Source organism: Labrus mixtus, chromosome 5 (genome assembly GCF_963584025.1).
Source record: "Labrus mixtus chromosome 5, fLabMix1.1, whole genome shotgun sequence".
Classification (NCBI taxonomy): domain Eukaryota; kingdom Metazoa; phylum Chordata; class Actinopteri; order Labriformes; family Labridae; genus Labrus; species Labrus mixtus.
This window is the reverse complement of record NC_083616.1, coordinates 1,143,794-1,166,349: the sequence shown is the minus strand read 5'-3', so window position 1 is coordinate 1,166,349 and position 22,556 is coordinate 1,143,794. Positions and strand designations below refer to the sequence as shown.

At 43.6% G+C, this 22,556-nt stretch overlaps 1 protein-coding gene across 2 annotated transcripts in view; it reads right to left on the bottom strand.

Moving 5' to 3' along the window:
• Positions 1–1,978: 1,978 nt before the first annotated feature.
• Positions 1,979–22,556, bottom strand: part of si:dkey-91m11.5 (PH_BCR_vertebrate and RhoGAP_Bcr domain-containing protein) — a 40,358-nt gene continuing 19,780 nt past the window's right edge. The window contains exons 3-23 of one of the 2 annotated variants that reach the window (XM_061037222.1): positions 21,563–21,667; positions 21,294–21,479; positions 20,384–20,491; positions 20,076–20,136; positions 19,937–19,989; positions 19,711–19,851; positions 15,632–15,753; positions 14,435–14,600; positions 14,110–14,229; positions 13,857–13,932; positions 13,263–13,367; positions 13,033–13,107; positions 11,448–11,545; positions 11,130–11,261; positions 7,363–7,422; positions 6,570–6,679; positions 5,387–5,526; positions 5,169–5,303; positions 4,963–5,068; positions 3,847–4,006; positions 1,979–3,252 (exon numbers count right to left, since the gene is read on the bottom strand). In XM_061037222.1, coding sequence (XP_060893205.1) covers positions 3,163–3,252; positions 3,847–4,006; positions 4,963–5,068; positions 5,169–5,303; positions 5,387–5,526; positions 6,570–6,679; positions 7,363–7,422; positions 11,130–11,261; positions 11,448–11,545; positions 13,033–13,107; positions 13,263–13,367; positions 13,857–13,932; positions 14,110–14,229; positions 14,435–14,600; positions 15,632–15,753; positions 19,711–19,851; positions 19,937–19,989; positions 20,076–20,136; positions 20,384–20,491; positions 21,294–21,479; positions 21,563–21,667 — 2,349 coding nt within the window. In that variant the 3' untranslated portion in view covers positions 1,979–3,162. Of the gene's footprint in view, positions 3,253–3,327; positions 3,744–3,794; positions 4,007–4,962; positions 5,069–5,168; positions 5,304–5,386; positions 5,527–6,569; positions 6,680–7,362; positions 7,423–11,129; positions 11,262–11,447; positions 11,546–13,032; positions 13,108–13,262; positions 13,368–13,856; positions 13,933–14,109; positions 14,230–14,434; positions 14,601–15,631; positions 15,754–19,710; positions 19,852–19,936; positions 19,990–20,075; positions 20,137–20,383; positions 20,492–21,293; positions 21,480–21,562; positions 21,668–22,556 lie in introns of those variants that run through there. The other variant, XM_061037224.1, reaches the window with a different exon arrangement.

The following is a 22,556-nucleotide window of genomic DNA, read 5'->3' as shown; positions in this document are numbered from 1 at the left end:
AACCTGGGCTGCCCGCTTTGAGGACTATAGCCTCCTTACATGGGGCGTGCGCACTAACCACTGCGCCACCAACGCCCCGATTCATGTTATATTTTGACCACAGCACAGATGTTTCATTTAGACCACAGGACTGTTTGAAAAGCTGGAGGAGGGGGATAATATGTCCTCTTTAATATTTACAGGTATACTCCTAAATATGTACAGTCTATGGTCTACACCCAGTGGTGTCAGTCGCCATAGGTACCGTACCATGTCTAAATCCCCTCTGATTCACACCATTGCTGCCTTTTTTTCTAGGATGTTGAAGGAATGACCCTCCCTACTCTTTCTCTAATTAGCTAGTACACACAGACTAGATAAACAAGAGGGGTCTTACATGTCACTGTTAATAACAGTCCCAACTGTTAATGGGAGTATACCCACTTTTTCAGGCACCACCACACCTCTGCCTAAACATATTTCGTAAAGTCAGTCAGAGCAGGAACAAGAGCACATTTTGACTTCAGTAAAATATATTCAAAATTTTGTATTTCCTGGATCAATAACTCATGTTGTCCAGATTAAAGAATCTTTATGCAGATCATCAATAATCCATGCCAAGGTAAAGATAAACCTTTCAACTCTTTTAGCACTTTAATTTAAAATCAATGGCCGAGAGGTCATGTCAGTGTGTGTGTGTGTGTGTGTGTGTGTGTGTGTGTGTGTGTGTGTGTGTGTGTGTGTGTGTGTGTGTGTGTGTGTGTGTGTGTCAACACCTTGAAGGAATTTTTGCTTTGATCCAGGGTTTCATGTCATGGACGTTACATACACAAGGACCCTAAACCAGACTCAAGTACATTTACACTTTGTTTTTGTTTTTTAAATGAAGGCTCATTACTGTATTAACAAGTCAGTTTTATTAGAAATGTCATTACAACACAAACTCCAGAAATACTTACTCCTACAGTAAACCGTCTTTTATTTTCCCAGATAGACATAATGGTAACTGGACTATCCGTTTTTTTTTACACTGCATGTCACACCAACCCATACACACCCATTCACACACTGATGGCAGAGGTTGCTATGTAATGAGACCCTCAGAAGTAACTAATCCCATTCCAGTTTTGGAGACGACAACTCTACTAACTGAGCCACAGCCGCCCCAATGATAATAATGGTGGCTGTGGATCAGTTGGTAGAGTCGGTCGTGGGGATCGAGGGTTCGATCCCCAGCTCCTGCAGCCACATGTCCGATGTGTCCTTCGGCAAGACACTTAACCCCAAGTTGCTCCCACTGCTACGTCGTGGTGTATGAATGGATGAGTTAATACTGACGTACTCTTTACTCAGCAGCCTCTACCATCAGTGTGTGAATGTGTATGAATGGATGAGTTAATACTGATGGACTCTTTACTCAGCAGCCTCTACCATCAGTGTGTGAATGTGTATGAATGGATGAGTTAATACTGATGGACTCTTTACTCAGCAGCCTCTACCATCAGTGTGTGAATGTGTATGAATGGATGAGTTAATACTGATGGACTCTTTACACAGCAGCCTCTACCATCAGTATGTGAATGTGTATGAATGGATGAGTTAATACTGATGGACTCTTTACTCAGCAGCCTCTACCATCAGTGTGTGAATGTGTAGGTGTGACCTGCGGAGTAAAAGCTCAAGTCCATTTACCATTACCCTGCATATCCTTTTTTCTATACAGCTGTGAATGTACAGATTCAGCTCTTTCATTTTTTAACTCCTCTGTGTGCTCTCTTTATTTTCTCTCCTCGCTCTTTGCTGCTGTAACACTAAGCGTCTCCTATGTGGGATAAATAAAGGTTAATCTTATCTAGTTGGGACACCTCAGAGTATAAAGAAGCTCTGTATGTGCTCACTACTATTTACAAAGGAGGACTGGATCATTGACGAGCCTGGAGAAAAGAGAGTCGTGTCAGAGATATTTATTAACATACCAGCACACGACAAACTGCAAGAATAAAGTTAGCAAGATTTTATTTACATTCATCATACTTACAAACACCAACACGTCATTTTCAGCCCAAGAATCAGAGTTATTGCTTATTGGAGATAAATCAGCAGCCTGTAGAGTTTGAGCTGAGAGGAGTACTTGCAGTGATTAGGAAACAGGATGACCTCAGGATGACGCAGTGTATTTTCAAACAGCGTTGAAAAGTAATACTAGGCACAGGATGACAAACCTGTGGATAGACCAGCTGACTGCGATATGTGAGAATCACTGAGCATAAAGCTTTTTAACACGGACACATTTTGGTATCTGAGACGATCTCCTGGAGCTCTGAGTTCTACAGCGAGTTTGGTTTTGTCTTTCGATGGATCAACGACAGAGAGGGAGTGCAGGAATGGAAAACACATCAACTGGTACATGACTTTAAGAGAAGGAATCAGATCCAACAGAAACTTGAAAACAACGTGGGTAGGAATCATGTGAGATATGGACCAAAGACAACTGTGAGCTTACATTTATACACAGCACAGCATCAACTCCAGGCGACATCAAGCCTCGTCCTGGAATGATTCACCTATCACCTCAAAAAAAACTAAAACATCTACATCCAGGTCAGAGTCGTCATACAGACAGATAAACACTCCCCAAAGGTTCAGTCAACATGCCTGCACGTTGCTTTGATTAACTACAGTGTTCAGTCTCAGACGTTATTATTCTGTATAAAAAATTAAGAGCGTGTAAACACAGGGTGGCGGGGGGACTGCAATGTTCTACTGGTCATCAGCACAGAAACATTGGCACAGGCAAGCTTACAACAAAGTCAAACATTTCTGAGGGACAAAATAAAAACCCAAGCATCCAAAACGTCCACACACAGCAGAGCGCCCCGCCTGTGAATGTGGAGCGAGGGGAATATGAAGGATCTTAATTAATGCTTCTTTAAATTATAAAAAGGAATGATAGAGTTTAGCCACACCCCCATATCGGGCTGTCGTTTCCTGACACTGTAAACAGAACACACATGCTGATGGCTTTTAGTCATGGGGACTGTTTCCTGTTTACAGCGTGTGAATGTCTCCACCTTGTGGCTAAATTCAGCATCTTCAGGGTCGACCAGCTCAGCAGCTTCCACAACATGAAGCGGGGCTGACGCTCTGCCTCTGAAGCGAGCGTTGATGACGGGTGTTTGAGTGCTATACTTCAGACGAGAAGAGAAGGCTTTGACGCTTGCTGTCCGGCGCCGGAATGCTCTCCAGCTGCAGGAAGTAGAGGAGGACTTGCACCTGCAAACATACAGAACACGTGTTCAGAGGCACACAGGCAGACCAGATGTCAGCGTCTAGAGCCTCATTTCCACCAAGCGGTCATGTTCAGTTTGGTTTGGTACGGTACTCATTTTTGGCGTTTCCACGGTCAAAATACATGACAAGGTCAATTACTAAAAACTGCAGCTCTCAGCTCCATTTTTTTAAATCTATTTTTTAAAATCTATAATGTGGTATCTATCTATTTTTTGTACATTCTTAATTTTTCTTTTTTAATTTAAATTGTGTACTGTGTTCACATTTTGTTTGCAATCTTTGCTCTTTGCTGCTGTAACACTGTAAATTTCCCTGTTGTGGGATAAATAAAGGATTATCTTATCTTAACTAACCTTCTGTTGGGTTGCCAAGTGTACTGATCCGACCCTAAAGGAATCAGCAGTCCCCATGCGACAGCATTAATTAAGGACATTCCTGGGAATCATTGATTTTTTTTTTAACTGTGTCACGTTCTTCTTCTTTGGTACCTTCTTTCTACGGTACCAAACCGTACTGAACGACACTGCTTGGTGGAAACGGGGGCTGAACTCATCAGCATCCTGGCTGGACTTTTACCTGAGCCATGACTTCCAGAGACCAGCTGTCGTTCATGGAGATCGGCTGCGAGCTGTTGGAGATTTTGCTGTCTTTTTCAGACGGCCTGAGCAGAGTCGGCCCGAAAACCGTGGCCAGATTGTGCAGAGACATCTTATTGACGCACTCGTTTTCAGCAATCCTGTGAGAGCAAAGAGACATAAATTACATTCAACTTATAATTCAAACCAGATCCAGAACTTCTTCATCAAATAAGGAACTGTTATTTAAAACCTCTGTGAGGGGTATTTAGAGAGAAATACAACAGAGTCATATTAAAAGTGATGCCTCTGTGTGGTGCACAAAGCAAACAGGACCAGCTCGTGAGACAACTGATTATTTCTTTATAGATCATTTATGAGACTGTCGTCCCTGCTAAATGAACAGCATGCTGCCAAAGATTCAATGTGATTTTTATTTTATAAATTTAAAATAAAGTTTAATTTTGGGAAAGAAAACTCCACAGAAGCCCTGTTCACACATGCACGAAACTCCTGAAAATGTCCCTATATTTTCAAGGTTGGCTGCATCTGGAACACAAACAGCTAATTTCTTCACCCCAACTTCAGCCAAATTTTTTCCTGCCCGCCACCTGAAGCTTCAGTGTCCACCACATGGTGACCTGTGTGAGCATCGACTCTAGAGAGGAGGAGGGGGGGGGGGGAGACAGCTCTCTACAATGTTTTGAATTTAGACTGCAGTACCCATTTTAAACACTAGGGGTCAGAGTTACATATTGCCCCTTTAAAACGTGATTCAACTTTTTGTGCAGCTTATTCACTAATCAGAAGCCGACTTCAGTTTTGGAGTCGATCTTTTTTCCTGCCTGAAGTAAAATGATAATGAGTCTGTGTGAGCCAGTGCGAGAACGCAGCAGGAAATATTGAGAAAAATTCACCGCAAGCGAGTTGGAGGGGCCGATGGCATCTATATGGAATTGAATGGTAAATGGATTTGGGCTAGTAAAGTTCTTTTCTAGTCTTCTGACTACTCAAAGCTCTTTTACACTGTCTTTGAAAAAAAAAAGATCTATGTCCATAAGCAACAGACACAGAAACATAAATCGGTACCAACACAGTGAATCGTGACGCTTTTTACCTTTTCAGATGGTCGAGCACGAAGAGGAAGGTGACCAGGTTGGGCTCTGGTAGAGACAGCAGCAGGTTGAGCATGCAGCTCTCTTTGGCCACACTGTCGGAGAGAGCTGCAAGGCACAAGAACACGTGAATGTGGCGGCAGCTCCACACACAAACTACATTTCTGTGACTTCTGTGAAAACACAGATTAGAGCATCAGGGACTGACCGATGCCTCCAGCAAAGTTTGGGTAGAGCTCGTCAGTGAAGAGAGGCTCCGGCAGCTCGCGGAAATACAGCTTCAGAGTTCCAGCGATGGCGTTTACGTCCATCTCCCTCATCATGACCGACACATCTTTGTTGTCTGCGGGGAACACAACGTTTTGTTATGTCATCATTATTTGTGAGATCAGCTGTGACGAGAAATCAAATTGAGACTGATCTCACTTGAGTCGAAAGAAGCCTTCAGCGACTGGATGTCAGTTGCGACCCCGGAAACCCGATAGATTCCCACCTCGTCCATCCCCCGTCGCTCTATCTCCTCCACACATTGTCTCACAATGAGGGGGACCTTTGAGCGCTCTCGCCTGGTGAGGACAAAGACACGCAGAGACAAGCTTTAAAGGGCCAGCGTCGAACTCAAAATGTCAAAAAGCAGTAAACACAAGACACCAAGGAGTACTTATATATGTCATCACAGGGGAATGCTCTGCTTCTTACAAAAATAACACCACATTAACCATCTTGCCATATTGTTCACAACTAAGAAACAAGATTTTGTTGAGTAAAATAAAAGCCCAAAAAGCTGCGTCTCTGTTAACAACTCACAAGGTCACTAGTGAATATCTTTATATTTTTAACATGTCACTGTGAGTTAAATAAAGTCCAAGTAACAACCGGAAATATGGCTGATCTTCATTTATCTGGTCCTGACATTGTCTATCGTGTTTACCGACATTATTAATAGTATTAATGCAGAAGTGAAACCTCTGCTTCTTCATTTGTACAGCGCCAATTCAAAACAAATGTTTAAAGGGTCACATAAAATGAAAAATCCACTTCACCATGTTCCTCTAACTCTAACATGTGTCTCTAGTCTGTCTATAAATCCCCCAATGATGAGAAAAGTCCATCCTCTCTGTCTTCTGCCTGCTCCACTTTTCAGAAAATGTGTGCTCAAACAGGCCGTTTGGAGATTTTCCCTTCATGACATCACAAAGGGCAGTAGCCCCTCCCCCAGGTGGGTGACACTCCCACAGCTAGGTGTTTGTTCTGCCCTCTGAGTCTGCCTTCTCACCGTAAACAATAGGACATGGAGCGAGAAAGACCGAGACACCCGAGCCCTTCCAGAGAGGGGGCGTGGTCAGACACAGCTCATTTACATATTTAAAGGTACAGACACAGAAACAGCCTGTTCTGAGCAGGGCTGAAATAGAGGGGTTTATAGACATGATCAAATACAGGATCAGAGTGGATTTAGAACAAGAAACTTCACACACATGTTTTGAGGAGCTCTGAGACTTATTTACACTGAAGAAGAGGAGGAGAATATGGGACCTTTAATATTATAATAGAAATACTGGAGTTCATCATGTGCATGACAAACATACAGAACTTGTCAACAACTCACTTGGTCACAACATTGATCTTCACTCCGAAGACGCCGGAGTGTTTCCGTGAAGGCATCCGCTTAAGACTGAACTCTCTGCTGGTGAACTTCATGGAAAGTTTCACTTCAATCTGAAACACGTAAAGAAAACCGTTTTATATAACGACCACGTGCTCCTTTCAGCTAAGCTAACCTTTAGCTAAACAGCAGGCACTGTGACTGTAAGGGACCGGCTAACACTTGAAAAAGTGCAGCAGAGACAGAAAGTTAAAAACACAACAAATTAACTAAAATAAGCTTAACATATGCTTCTAGTCTACAAGACTACAGAAACAGTTACAAACAAAGCGAAAGGGGAGCCAGATAGCCTAGCGGTCATGTTGTGTTCCCTATGTACAGAGGATATAGTCCTCGATGCAGCCGTGGGTTTGAATCCAAGCCCTTTGCTGCATGTCATCGCCCACCCTCTCTTCCCAATATTTCCTGTCTCTCTTCAGCTAGGATCAATATTGGAGATGCTTTTGAAAAATGGAGAGAGGTTAGAACACAGAAAGGTTTACAGACCCATACAGAGCTGGATAAACACTGAAGCTTCAGTGTCCACCACATGGTGACCTGTGTGAGCATCGACTCTAGAGAGGAGGAGGGGGGAAAGACATCTCTCTACAATGTTTAGAATTTGGACTGCAGTACCCATTTTAAACACTAGGGGTCAGAGTTACATATTGCTCCTTTAACTTTTTGTGCAGGTTATTCACTAATCAAAAGCCGACTTCAGTTTTGGAGTCGATCTTTCCTCTATAGAAACACTTACCCCGTTCATGGCGATGACCGTCCTCTGCCAGTCTTTGTTCTGTAACGCCTGAGGATCGAGCTGAAACAGAAGAGGAGATTTGACATTTTAAACGTCACTTCATTATAAATGTACAGAACTGAACTTTCAAACCAGGAAGTATTTAAGCTTTAATCAAATCAAATCACCAAAAGTGAAAACTTGAGGCTTCCAGTTGGAGCTGAGTTACCTGTCTGTAGGTAAATAAAGGTGTTATCTGCTTAGTCACTACACTCAGCCATATGGCCACGCAGGGTCGTCTCATGTCACTGATCTATTTTGGTCATCTGACTAATACAGTGATCAGGTATGAGTAATGTCCTCAACACTAAGCTTTGTGCCGCTCCGACTTCCTTTTCTACCAAGAAAACCATCCAATCCCGTCCAGAGAGAACACATGCTGTAAACATTATTTTAAAAATCATGAAGAGATTGATCCCAACAGAAATACAAATTATTAACGTATTATTACTCAAGTAAGGTTCAAAACATCGGCCAAAATAAATAAAAACAAGTCCCCAAATTGTCCTATAAACAATCATCCTTGTGCTTTTGCTCTCTCCATATCTGTACCTTCGGCCTAAGCAGGCTGCTGCGGACTCGTTCCCACAGACGGGCCCCTGTGCTCGGGGTTTTCCTTGGAGCAGAGTCCCCTTCATCCTCTGGACCGGAACCAGCCTGATCCACAATCTCCTCCTCCAGAGGATAACTCTCACTCATTCTCACAGGCATGAGCTTCGGTTCTTTTCACAGGCTAATGTTTAACAAGTTGAAAAACAAAGCGCTGTTCACACAGCTATCACTGTTGCCTAGACAACGGCACTAACAAGAGAGGCAGGTCCTTCTTCCCTGGTCAAACAGACAGTCGTCACATTGCCTTGAAGAGTCTTGAGGATCTTTCAGCAGAATCTTCACAGAACCTTTCAGAGTCATCTTCATGTCTTGGCATTGTTAGGGTCCAGATCCTTTCATTCCAGTGAGATCCAGCAAAAAAAAAAGAACAAAGCCACGCAGGCTGCCGTGCACGCTCGCCTCTCTGTTGTTCTGCTTCTCCACTGGATTTGAAAGGATTAACTCCTGAGAATCCCCTCCTACCCTCATTACAGACGGGCTCATGCCTGTCACAGTCAGGAGAGCTGCCTGGTAACTGAACACCTCAGGTGGCCTGAAGAGGATTCTCTCAGGACAGAATCTGATAAGTGCTTCTAGTGACCTTTTAACGCTCGTCGTCACCAACCCGGAAACAAAATTCATTAAACACATCCATGATGTAACCCTCACTTTATGAGGTAAAAGGACTTGAGCTTGTAGAGTTCTTTTCAAACATATTCAAAGCTCTTTTATTCCACAGGTCACACCTACACATTCACACACTGATGGTAGAGGCTGCTGAGTAAAGAGTCCATCAGTATTAACTCATCCATTCATACACATTCACACACTGATGGTAGAGGCTGCTGAGTAAAGAGTCCATCAGTATTAACTCATCCATTCATACACATTCACACACTGATGGTAGAGGCTGCTGAGTAAAGAGTCCATCAGTATTAACTCATCCATTCATACACATTCACACACTGATGGTAGAGGCTGCTGAGTAAAGAGTCCATCAGTATTAACTCATCCATTCATACACATTCACACACTGATGGTAGAGGCTGCTGAGTAAAGAGACCATCAGTATTAACTCATCCATTCATACACATTCACACACTGATGGTAGAGGCTGCTGAGTAAAGAGTCCATCAGTATTAACTCATCCATTCATACACATTCACACACTGATGGTAGAGGCTGCTGAGTAAAGAGACCATCAGTATTAACTCATCCATTCATACACATTCACACACTGATGGTAGAGGCTGCTGTGTAAAGAGTCCATCAGTATTAACTCATCCATTCATACACATTCACACACTGATGGTAGAGGCTGCTGAGTAAAGAGTCCATCAGTATTAACTCATCCATTCATACACATTCACACACTGATGGTAGAGGCTGCTGAGTAAAGAGTCCATCAGTATTAACTCATCCATTCATACACATTCACACACTGATGGTAGAGGCTGCTGAGTAAAGAGTCCATCAGTATTAACTCATCCATTCATACACATTCACACACTGATGGTAGAGGCTGCTGAGTAAAGAGTCCATCAGTATTAACTCATCCATTCATACACATTCACACACTGATGGTAGAGGCTGCTGAGTAAAGAGTCCATCAGTATTAACTCATCCATTCATACACATTCACACACTGATGGTAGAGGCTGCTGAGTAAAGAGTCCATCAGTATTAACTCATCCATTCATACACATTCACACACTGATGGTAGAGGCTGCTGAGTAAAGAGTCCATCAGTATTAACTCATCCATTCATACACATTCACACACTGATGGTAGAGGCTGCTGAGTAAAGAGTCCATCAGTATTAACTCATCCATTCATACACATTCACACACTGATGGTAGAGGCTGCTGAGTAAAGAGTCCATCAGTATTAACTCATCCATTCATACACATTCACACACTGATGGTAGAGGCTGCTGAGTAAAGAGTCCATCAGTATTAACTCATCCATTCATACACATTCACACACTGATGGTAGAGGCTGCTGAGTAAAGAGTCCATCAGTATTAACTCATCCATTCATACACATTCACACACTGATGGTAGAGGCTGCTGAGTAAAGAGACCATCAGTATTAACTCATCCATTCATACACATTCACACACTGATGGTAGAGGCTGCTGAGTAAAGAGTCCATCAGTATTAACTCATCCATTCATACACATTCACACACTGATGGTAGAGGCTGCTGAGTAAAGAGACCATCAGTATTAACTCATCCATTCATACACATTCACACACTGATGGTAGAGGCTGCTGAGTAAAGACTCCATCAGTTGGGTTAAATAACAAAGAGTACGCATGGATGAGTTACTCAGCAGCCTCTACCATCAGTGTGTGACTAATTTCCAGATTTTGTCCGCACTGGCGAACCTCCAGTTCCCAAACCAAGTCCCTACAGATTGAGCCACTGCCACCGCCGCAGACGCAGCAGCAGGAGCAACACAGAGTGAACCCAAGGACACACAATACACAAATACAATAATTTCTTAAATCAATATTTTACATATATTCTTAACTAATGATTATTTTACAGCAGCCTCTGTCCTGCTGTGTGCAGTGGGCGTCTTTTCCTCCGATGTGGTGCACAGTCGACTGAGTCAATTTAAAGATACCACCACTGAAGACATGAAGCCGAGCAGGAGGAGGACAACATGACAAGTGAACAGTAAATACCTGACAGGTGTCCTTTCTCCGGGCTATGAGCTCTTCAATAACACGGCTTGTTTCTGCGTGACGATGCCAGCGGATAAATCCCTGCACAGGCCGATCACAGAGCCCTCTGTGTCTGTGTCATACTCTGGAGCTTTGCCAACCGCTTCCCAGAGTCTAATCCGCCCTCTGTCACAACACACTAGCCGGGGTCAAGCTGAAACGACCCACTGGCAAACCAAATTACTCATTTCTTTTTCAAACAGTGCAGGCCCCCACAGGGCAAGGGTCCCACAGTGGGTCAGCGGGTCAGATAAGTCGCCACTGTGGAGGCCCTGCAGTCAGCAGAGGGAGCTCTGTACTGTCACATGGAGCAGAACAGATGAGGGGGCGTCTAACAGTACCCCATCAGGGCTTTCCAGGTTATTCCCGGTTACACAGGGGCGTTAAACTGAGGTTCATCCATACCTTTATTTGTCCTTTGGCCATGATCTTGTCCGTGATCTCCCCGTCCTCTTTGCTCTGCTTGGTTTTGTTGCAGCACTTGTCGTAGCAGAGCAGCCTCACAGTCTGAGAGCCCTCCAGCTCGATCTCAAACTCCTGGTATGAGAAGAGCACAGAGACTTGTTACTGTAGCAATCAGCCTGCTGCACACACACACATCCTCAGTTTATCTAGTGAACACCTCTTCTGTCTTTGTTTCACAGATTTGTCTCAGATGTGCAGACACACAGCAGCAGCGCCTAATTCATTCATTCAGTTTCTCCTCACGATCTGAACTCTCACCTCGTTCCAGTTGGGCTCTGTGGAGTCTCTGTACACACGTGTTTTGGCTTTGTTGACGAAGTATCCAAAGGAGTCCACCTCCAGGGAGCAGTACAGATCTACAGGGACACAAGCAGAAGTTTACCGGCTGAATCATAAAGAAAGTCAAACTGAGGATTCACATCAGTAACCTGGTCGAGGCGTGTACAAACAAAGGCAACCGTATGCTGCCCTACCAGAAGTCTCTCTCTCTGGTGACACGTTTTGACTTGCTTTTTTTAAGCCGGTTTCCCACATGCAATCCTGAAAACATCTAGATTATTTCTTGTAATAACTTGAGGATATTAATTTTTAATATAGCTGGCATTATGTGCAGAGGGGTCTCCTGAGGTAAGATGTGATGTAAAAAGAACAACGCAGAAGTAGCAGACGAAGCAACAGAGTCCTCTATACCAGAGTTTCTCAAATGGGGGTATGTGTACCCCTAGGGGTACGTGACAAATGTCATTTAAAAAAAAAAAAAGTAGCATCACAAGTATCTAAGGAAAATCCATACACTGATTTCAGACAACTTAATTAATATCATATGTTCTCCATGCAACATCAAATAGGGCATTGAGGATAGGGCACTTGAGGATATTCATTTTTAATACAGCTTGCATTATGTGCAGAACCGCCAGAGGGCCTCCGTCTGCTGAGGTGAATTGTTCAGCAAATGCTAACAAGAGCGCGGACCCAAAAGATAAAAATGAACAGCTTATTGGAAAGAGGTAAGGAATCAGTTAGGGACAATGAGGTGGAGGACGTAAAATGTTCTTGGCTGGACAAGGGAGTACACAAGCCAAAAAACTTTTAGAATCCCTGCTCTATACGTCTCTATAATGAGAATATGTGTCTTTGTATCAATGCTACGTGTAGTTGAAGAGAATCTCAATGTGAACTAAAGAGTGGAGAAGAACATACTGGAGAACAGGAAACATGCAGCAGCAGGTTCATTAGAGCACGGAGATGGTAGAGGTGGCGTGCAGACAGTCTATGGTCGTGCAGCAATCACAGGGAATAAACGTCACCACCCCCTCCCACTGGCTCCAGGTGAATTCTCCTGATTATATCCTGCTGTGTTCTCACATCAGCTCACTCTGACTTTCTGCAGAATGAATACGAGGAGGCTGGAGGAGACACTCCGGGATAAAGTGTGAGTGAAAAATGTGTCTGTTTGTGTTCACACATGCAGCTCCTCCTGGAAATATCAGGAGTTTTTAAGAAGTTTTCTGTAAGTGTGAAAGCCCTTTTAGTAAAACACCTGTGAGAAGTGGACTCCACACCGTCTCACCCACACCGCTGAGTATTTACAGAAAACATCTTTTTGTGACAACAGGCACAAAGTTTGAGCGAGCAGGGATTTGAGAACCTGTACACAGTGTTCCTGGTTAATCCCACTTGTTTCCCTGCAGCTGCCCAACCAGCTGACAGTGTCAGTGAGAGGGGGCGGGGTACAGCAGGATCAGCCTGGACCCGCACAGAGGATGACGGGACTCCCCCGTGCAACCTCTGGAATAATCAGTGAATGGATTTCTAGCTAAAAAGAGGAGAATAAGCCACTTACTTAAGCTCTGTTTGAGCCCTGATGCAGAGTGCACAATGACGTTTAGGAAGCCGTATAAACCTGGGGACTCATCATCTGAGGAGTTAAGAAAGCAGATTAAGATAAAATCAAAACTGCACACACACACACACACACACACACACACACACACACACACACACACACACACACACACACACACACACACACACATTTAAATATATAAAAGCAGAATCCAGTGGGAACATTACCTTCTTTGTTCATGGTCATCGGGATGTTGTGGACAGTCTGAAGTTTCACACACGAGTTAGTGAGCATCTGCAGCTCCAGAGAGGTCAGAGAGAAGCTCTTAAAACCTGCAGGGTTAAAGGTTAGAATAGAATAGATGTTTATTGCCATTTGCACAGGTACAGGACAGTACAGGTACATTGGAATTTTTGTGTGTTTCTCCCTGAGTCAGCTTCTACAAAAAAGTTAAATTATATATAAAATAGAATATAAATAAAAAATGTTGTAGTAACAGCTAAGTAAATTAAAATAAACTGTACAGAAGCTATAAACTGTATTAAAGCAAAGATATAATACAAAAAAATAACAAAGGGGAACACTGTACAATGAAATGAAAATATAAATATGTTTTCTTGTCTCTACTTTCTACATCTCTTATTGCACCTGAGGTTATTGCACACATGTTTTTCACATTATATAATGACACTGTTTTTTGTTTTTAAGGTTAATATTGCACACTTGTGTTGCACTGTGAGGTGGTCAGCTGTCCATTTAGTCTGTGAAGTGTGGGGTTAAAGGTAAACGATGAACGATGAAGCCACACAGATGAAACTCACACTTCTTCTGCTGCTCGCGGATAATCTCCCTCCACTCTGCACGCTCGTAGTCAGAAGAGATGAGAAATGTGAAACCCTAGAAGAAGAAGAAGAAAGTGAATCACACTTTATCATGCTGTAATGTTGCTCGGTCAACAGCAGAGGGCAGCAGAGACCAGATGGAGATGTTTATGACAGTGAGAAGAACAGCTCTCATAAAAACATATCACAGTGATTTTAGTCTGTACTTCACCTTCTGGGCCCCCTGACTCACCTTTCCATTTTTGTTGGCCACTCTGAATGCCATGTTTGGGGACATGAGGAGCAGCAGAGACTCTTGTTCTGATAACTTCTTCTTAAGTCGCTCGATCACCTTGAGTCCCTTCGTGGTTCTCTGCAGATTCACAGAGAAAGAGTTCATGTAGGGGGTGACATGCTGTCTAGACTTTAGTTCTATTCACATGAGCCATATCTCACATTAGTTCCTCTTTTTATTTTTTATTTTTAAACTAAACTCTTGTTGTTCTCGAGCTTCATAGCGCAGTTCCTCCAAGTTACTCTTCTCACTTTGCATGTTGTGTCGTTTGTGTAAAGATCACCTTCTCTCTTTGGATCTCGTTCTTGATCTGGGAGATTCTGATCTTCATGCTGTCGATCTCCTCGTCCTGGACCAGAGGGATGGGGGTGGACTCGCAGTCCTCGATGGTCTGGAATGTCAGGTCAGCAAGCGGGATGTACCACTTGCAGTCGTACTGTTGCCCTTTTCTGTCGGAGGACGAGATGTTTAGTATAATGATGTAATGTTTTTTTTAATGCAGTTATCATCACTTTGCCCTGATTCTTCATCACAATGTTTTTTAAAGAAATGTCAAACATACTGTGTGACTTTTAACCCCACTACAAACACTTGTCTGTCACAATGAACATTTCTCACCAACTGTTAGCTGGACAGTTTAATGTCTGTCCAGCTGACTGACCTTTACCCCCCCACCCAGGCCCGCCCGCAGATGTCATTTTATAATATCATCACATGCATATTGGATCAGCGTCGGTGTTAGCTTCATGGCTAACATTAGCATGTTCCGTCTGGCTCTGATCAGCTTTTAGAGCGACGGAAAAAAAAAGTTTGCTTTCAAGTTTTTGTCGGGGTCAAATGCTTTCTGTGTCATCCTGACTTCTGTGCAGGTCCAGACATGGCTATGCCCCGCCCACAATTACTCACAGTTCAGTTTAATGGGCTAAACTTTAACGCTACAAAAAAGGGTTCAACCATTTTAAAAAGAGGGAATTCACATTTTGAAACAACAATGAATAAAATGTGTTTCTTTGTTGTGTTTAGGTTAAAACATTTTTGGTTATGATTGCTTACATTTACTTTTTTTTTGCGGGGGGGGGGGGGGGCAAAGGTCACTGAGACAAACAACAGAGCCTGCGTAGCACTAGAGGTTAAACCTAACTCTAATTGGCTCCCCATGCCCCTGGGCCCATGAAAGCTTCTCCCATTTTCCCCTCTTGCCCCCCATTGCCTCCCCTTTTTAAAGACTTTTGCCTTTGTTTGATAGGACAGTGGACAGAGTAGGACACAGAGGAGAGAGAGAGAGAGAGAGAGAGAGAGAGAGAGAGAGAGAGAGAGTGGGTAATGAGATGTAGGGAAGGAGCCTCAGTCCGGGCTTGAATCCGAGCCTCCTACAGGGGGGCAACATAACCACTAGACCCTTGTTTCCCCAACAGGGATCTAAATACGAAGATCTCCCAGGTGACAAGGTCTGGACCCCCGACATCAGACCCAGACTCACCCTGCAGCCTGTTTCTTCAGCTTGGTGCAGAGCAGCAGGTCGGTGAACAGGAAGACATGACGGAGTTTCCTGGAACCTTCCACCAACTCCACCATGAAGCGATCCCTCAGCAGCTGACGGTTCTGCCAACAGGACATGAGAAATCAGGTCACAACACATTTTTCAGAAGCATCAAACATCACTGTGATGATCTCCATTTTTTAAGAAAGCTCTAAGTAACAAAATAAACGCCTCACACTCGTGTTTCTATTGATGCTCAGTTTAAAAAAGTTCATCCAGGCTCTGAGAACAACGACTGTGCTGATGTATGGACATGTCTCTAATTACTGTACAGCCTGTGGTTGTACAGTAATTGTACGTCCTCGTACAGGAAGTAGACAAAATAACCCGACAACTCCAAACAATAAATCATACATCTTGTGACCATAAGCATGTAAGTGTCTGACATATAATCAACCACCATGAGCAGAGCGCTGACTGATGTAAGGATTCATTGTAAAGATGAACCGCTAGCTTTAGCATCTGACGCTCTGATGAGCAGATATGAAGAAATACTGAACATTACACTTTTTAATAACCTTTGTTGGTCCTCTGACTTCATTTGAAGACACCTCATTGAGTCATTTAAAGTAGTACTGTATGGTTTATAATCGTGTACATTCAGGTCTAGTGATAAACCCCCGTCAGCCTCAGCCATGCTAACTTTAGCATGTAGCTTAAATGTGTGCAGCGCTGTGTCTCAGGACAGTTAGCGTCGGTCTGGATACACAGTAAACAGAGATGGTCAACAAAGACATCATCGCTGCAAACGTGATAAACATCAACATGTTGTCATTTTGAAAATGTTACTGCATGCTAATGCTAGCTTTTTTTTCTCTTGAAGCTCTACTGGACTTGAGCTTGTATATTTATTTTCTTGACTTAATTTACTCATCTATTCAAACACATTCACACGCCGCCGATGAAGCAGTGGGAGCAACTTGGGGTTAAGTGTCTTAAACAAGGACACATCGGACATGTAGCTGCAGGAGCTGGGGATCAAACCCCCGACCTTCTAGAAGAGAGACAACAGACTCTACCACTGAGCCACAGCCAACCTGTCAGTAAATGCATCCACACGCTGATGCTAGCTGTAACTCGAGTTTGTGTTGCCGTACTGCAAACTGATTCTCGATGTGGTTTTGAGTATGCAGAATGCTCAAATGGGAAATCATGACAAAAAACAACAAACATAAAAAATAAATGAAGGAGCTGCTCACAGTAAAGGGTCATGAGGCAGCACCAGAAATATGTTAAAAAAACTAAAGTTGGTTTTGAATCTGATGAGTGGAGAAGTTCAGTTTTTAGGGATCTTGCAGTTTTAATGACAAGTCTCACATGCCGTGTCATTACCTATAAGGTTTAAATGTTGATGCTTGCGATTACTGTTGTAAACTAAATCTAGCTGCGTGCTCTAACAACGAGCATGAAGGCCATGCTGTGAAATGTTAGCCCTGTGTCTTGTTCTCGTAATGAACCCTCATTTCAGAGCTTCCCTTTAATCCTCATTGATCCGTTCAGCCGGCTGAGGTCGAGGGCACATGCACTGGACATGAGCTCCTCCCTGCAGCTGCGTGCTTCCACAATCCGCCTCTGCCTCCCGACCTCTGACCTCTGGGCCGAGGCTGCTTACAGTGATGCTTGCCTGTGTGAGTGTTTGCCATCCCACACCGACCACAGTTCTTAAAAAAAAAAAAGCAGAGAAACCACCGCAGCACAGTTTCATTTTCTAATTTTCTAAAAGCTCCAGCTCAGCGCTCCAACCCGCTCAGTTCTGGCCTGAGTCCGCGGGTGATATGCACGTATTGTTCAGAGATACACCATGACCACAAACAGTCAATAAACCAATGGAAAAACAAGAAGCTGCACAGTGCTCGGAGTAATGTTAGTCAAGAGCTTATCACTTACAACAAAAACAACAACAACAAAAACAACAATGTGTATCTTCATCCTGTCCTTTTTTCATCTTTAAATCTACTTGTGAGAAACCTTCAAGACAAAGTCGGTATAACATTCCCAAGAAATGTGGTTGATCTTATATCGCACCATGGAGGGCTAGGCCAATTCCAAGGAAAATCCAGAGGAAGTTCCCAGTCATGTCAACCAGATCGCAGCCCTGACATGCTTGGTGGGTGGGGGGGGAGGCAGCGGGGTCAGGAAGCAAGATTAAGTCAGAACACACCCAGAAGAGAACGCCGGCTAGGCCAGACAAGTCACTTTTATAAGAAGAGCTGCAGGTAATTTCTGGGAAGTACAGTCGACCCTGCGGCGAGGAAGGATGGGAGTGAACAGGGGGGCAACAGGTTTTCCTGGTCTGCAGCACGCACAGAGAGAGAGAGAGAGAGAGCGAGAGAGAGAGAGAGAGAGACCCCTTGCCTCTGGTGTTTGCTCTGTTTTGTCACGAGCTTCCTCTGCGTTCCACTTCCCTCACAACGAAATCAGACAGGCTGAGATGAGTCAGCAACAACCTGACTCACACTCTGGGTTTTTATGGCAGCTTCCAGACACCTTGTGCTCTGGAGATTTTTTACTGTCGGCAGCCAAGATGTGACGCAACCTACGGGGGCAGACACAAGCCTGAAATCCACACGGCTGCTGTTTGAGGAATCCAAAGGAAGTAAAAAGGTTTAAAAAAGGACGACCAACATGATCAGTATGAACAAAATATAAACTGGTAATCAATCATCTGATCAGGTGAATCAAGAAATAACTCTAGCACTAGTAGATCAGCGTGTCAGTCAGTAAACCACTTCAGACCAGACAAAATAAAATCACACTACCACACCTTATGATGCCTTCGTCTTTCACTCAGCGCTTTACTTTCAGCGCTAAAGAAAAACCTCTGTGTCTCATGCATCTCTTCACTCCAGTACTGGCCATTCCATTCTTGATGATTTGGTGGGTTTGACTTCAGACAACAGCACAGGTATACTTTGATTCAGAAGGTGATACCAGGAAAACGTCCTGACCGTCTCTTTGAAGCTCTACTCAGTAACATCTGTAATCCTTGCTGCTCTTCATTGAACCACAAGTTATGACAAACTTCCCCCTATGAGCACCTTAAGACATGAAATCATCTTCAAAAGGAAGAACAAAAAAAAGACACATTGATATCCATCCATCCCTTATCTATAACGCTTTTTCTGTTCAGGGTCCCGAGTAGATCTGGAGCCGATCCCAGCTGTCATTTGGACGAGAGGCGGGGTTACACCCTGCACTGGTCACCTGTCAATCACCGGGCTGACTTTCAACTTTTCAGAGAGGCGCTGTTGACGTCACCAGCGCTCTTTTCAAAATGTATGACATTCCCTGTACTTTTGCCACCTTCAGATCGCGTCTTGTACCCACCAGAGGTCGGGAAATAAACGATCTAAAATATAATCTGTGCTGTAACATGAACTCCATAAAAGATCAGCTCTCCTCAAGTATGAAGAAAAATGGTCTGAAAACTGAGTCCCATTTTCTTTTGCATTGTACAAAATCTGATGATTTAAGAGAATTATTGTTTCATGAAGTAAAATCTGAAATATTGGGGCAGACAGATGTGCAGAAACTGGAATGGCTGTTTAAGTTTGATGTGTTTAAGCTTGCTAATTTTGTTTCAAAAGCTTGGAAAAGAAGACAGGATATTCTGTTTCATTAGTTTGACTTCTTGCTTTCTCTTTTTGTTTCTTGACAATGAATATAGCTTACCTAGTGCACTCTGATCCGGGAACGTTTTCAATTTATGGTGTCATGTAAGCCCATGCGGGCTGGGCATATGGATGTATGTATGACACAATAATAAAATAAAATAAATAAAAATAAAACTATTAAACATGCAGTAAAAAGTAACAGAGCAGTGTCAGTCAAACAGCGGCTGTTGTCAACAGACTGTTGTCATGGAGACAGGACGGACGTGCAGCGCTTTTCTTCTTAGCGCTTCATGAAAGAGCTCCTGAGCGCACATTTTTATCCTCATTTTGTGCACCCTTACATATTCTTTCTGGAGTGGATGTACTTTTGTGAAGTCTTTCCTGAAACTGGTGCTCCTTACTGACCTCTCCTTTCTTGACGGTCATGGACTGTCTGCGGGGGGTGATCTCTTCATTCACACTGGACAGGAAGTTCTGAGAGATGCGCAGGGCGCCCTGCAGCAGCGGGTAGTCTGGGTGGCAGGACGGCGTGTGCTTCAGAAGGTCCTGAAACAGAGGAAACAGTATTACAACTTCAATGCATAAAGCTCAATGTTGTTGCTCCAGAGATGTGATCGGAGGATTGACTTACATGCAGAACGAGCGTGCTGCGCGTCACTCTGTCCACGGGTTTGTAGAGAAGAGCTGCGGAGGAGGACAAGTCAGATCAACAGCTCAACTACTTATAGAAATATTGATTTATGTGGAGGCACATTTTACTTGCTACTCACTTTCCAGAGAGTTTTTAGCAGGCTGGTCTTTGCAGTCCTTTGTGCTTTTGACCTTGAGATTCTGGCAGGAAGATAACATCACAGAGACCGGTTAGTAAAAAAGCCCCTCATTAAATCACAGAATACACCCCCCCCCCCCCCCCCCCCCCCCACCCCACCCCATCCCTCGAGAGCAGTTAAAAACAATCAGCGCCTCTGTACACTTGGCCCACTGCTAAAAAAAAAAGAAGAAGAAAACGCTCGTCATCAGTGTGAAACATCAAACACTTGGCTGCATCAGTCCTGCTGTGCATGGCGTGATTCCATACCTCAGATATCTGTGCAAACTGAGCATTTGCCTGGCAGCACTTGTCCGCCGTCTCCACGGCAACCTTGTAGTTATCCACAAATGCCCGGTACACTCCGAGCTGGCTGGCCTACAAAACACACAGAGAGAGATTACTAGATTATTAGATACATATAGATTACTTTTTATTTCAGCTCAGAGGAGACGTGTCGGACTATGTGCTGTGATTAGACCTGATTTAGAATTAGAAGTCAGTGACTCAATCTTTCCTCACGTGTCTCTGAATAGATCTTTTCTTAGTTTCATCTTTTTCAGAGAGTGAGGTAGCTTTTATTTGGCGACCTCCTATAGAGCGTTTTTGTTCTCCTTTACTGCCTGTAATGTGGTGCAGTGAGGCTTTTATCTGGCCGGGAGATGACTCCAGGCAGTCTACACACATGTGCACTGTAAGAAACCCTGAACATTACTAACAGCCTTTAAGACTGAAAAACTCCACTTTCTTTTACTACCATTAAAGATAAAGGTATGACATTCAGGCAGTTCTATAATTAGTTTCTGAACGAGGCTGACTTGACAAATGTTGGTCTGTTTGATCAAGAACCAACGCTTAGAGGTTTCATGTTATGTGATGTTTGATCTTCTTCCTAAAGGGCAGACATATTTATCCTGCAGGTAAACAGCTCTCTACAATGTTTAGAATTTAGATTGCAGTTCCCATTTTAACCACTAGGGGTCAGAGTTACATACTGCTCCTTTAAATAACTAAACCTTAAAAATGGAGACATGTCTGATGACATTTGTTCTTTGATGGATTAGCTGGTGTGTTTGTTTTAACATTAATATTCATGAAACAAGGCAGTGAGTCACTTCTGTAACGTTTCTGATGACTTGTTTTAACATGCACTTTCACAAAGACGTCATCACCATCGTACCAGTTTCTGGAAGAGGTCGCCCACACACTGCTGGTGGCCCCAGTTCTGGACTCGAGGAAGCAGAGCATCGTAGAAGTCCTTGTGGATCTCGTGAAGCTCCGGCACTTTGAAGAAGATGATTTCGATCTGCTGGATGGTCAGCACTGGTTGGGAGGTCGTGGCTGCGGCCCTCAGAGGCTTCATGGGCTGCAGACATAATCACAGTCCATAAGTACAAAACTGTTATTGATTGACTGAGTGAAAAATTACAAATCAGAAGTTATACATACTATCAGTAGAGCCTCCAGGTGGCTGAGGTAGGTCTCCTCACTGGCCAGAATTCCTGACAGAACCCACTTTCTCATCTCGAGTCCTTTTTCCTGATCCAACTCCACCTGATGAGATAAACATCAAATCAAGAAACCCTCAACACAGAAGGAATCAAGGATGCTTTAAGATATGATATGTAAACATGTAAAGGGACTTTGTCTTTAAAAGCCACATATTATGTAAAATCCACTTCACCATGTTCCTCTGACACTAACATGTGTAACCAGCATGTCTTTAGACTGGAGAGAACCAATGCATGAACAGGGAGAACATGCAGACTCCACACAGAGAGGCTCCTGTCAGACGGGGATTCAAACCAGGAACCTCCTCGCTGTGAGGCGATAGTGCTAACCTGCCTGAACAACAACCCCACCCCCTTGCTCCCTATCCCTCTTCTTGCATTTTATCCCATCTCTCCCCCTATCCCTTTCCAAGCCCGGCGCAGTCTAGGCCTGTGAAGACTGTTTCGTCATGAGCCGGGGATCCGGCCGAAGATTTCTGCCTTTTAATAAGGCAGTTTTTTCTTACCACTGTAACTTTTGCTGCTTTGCTAAAGTGCTCATGATGGATAGGCCGGATCTTTGTAACATAACAATAAGTAAGGTCTTTTACCTGCTTTTTGTAACATAACAATGAGTAAGGTCTTTTACCTGCTTTTTGTAACATAATAATGAGTAAGGTCTTTTACCTGCTTTTTGTAAAGTGTCTCGAGATAACACTTATGAGTTGATGCTATACAAATAAAGATTGATTGACTGATAACCACTGCACCAGCGTGCAGCCCCCTTCAGAGTCATGACGGACATTATCCAAACTCCTCAAACACGCTGCGTTAATAAACTTTAGTGGAGAGCTCTACAGAGGAAGCGCCCCCCCTCAGCTAGGCATTCAATCAGCTGCTCCGACTGAAGCTTCAAGAAGTCAAAAACAATGAGCACATGAGGGAGGGTCTTT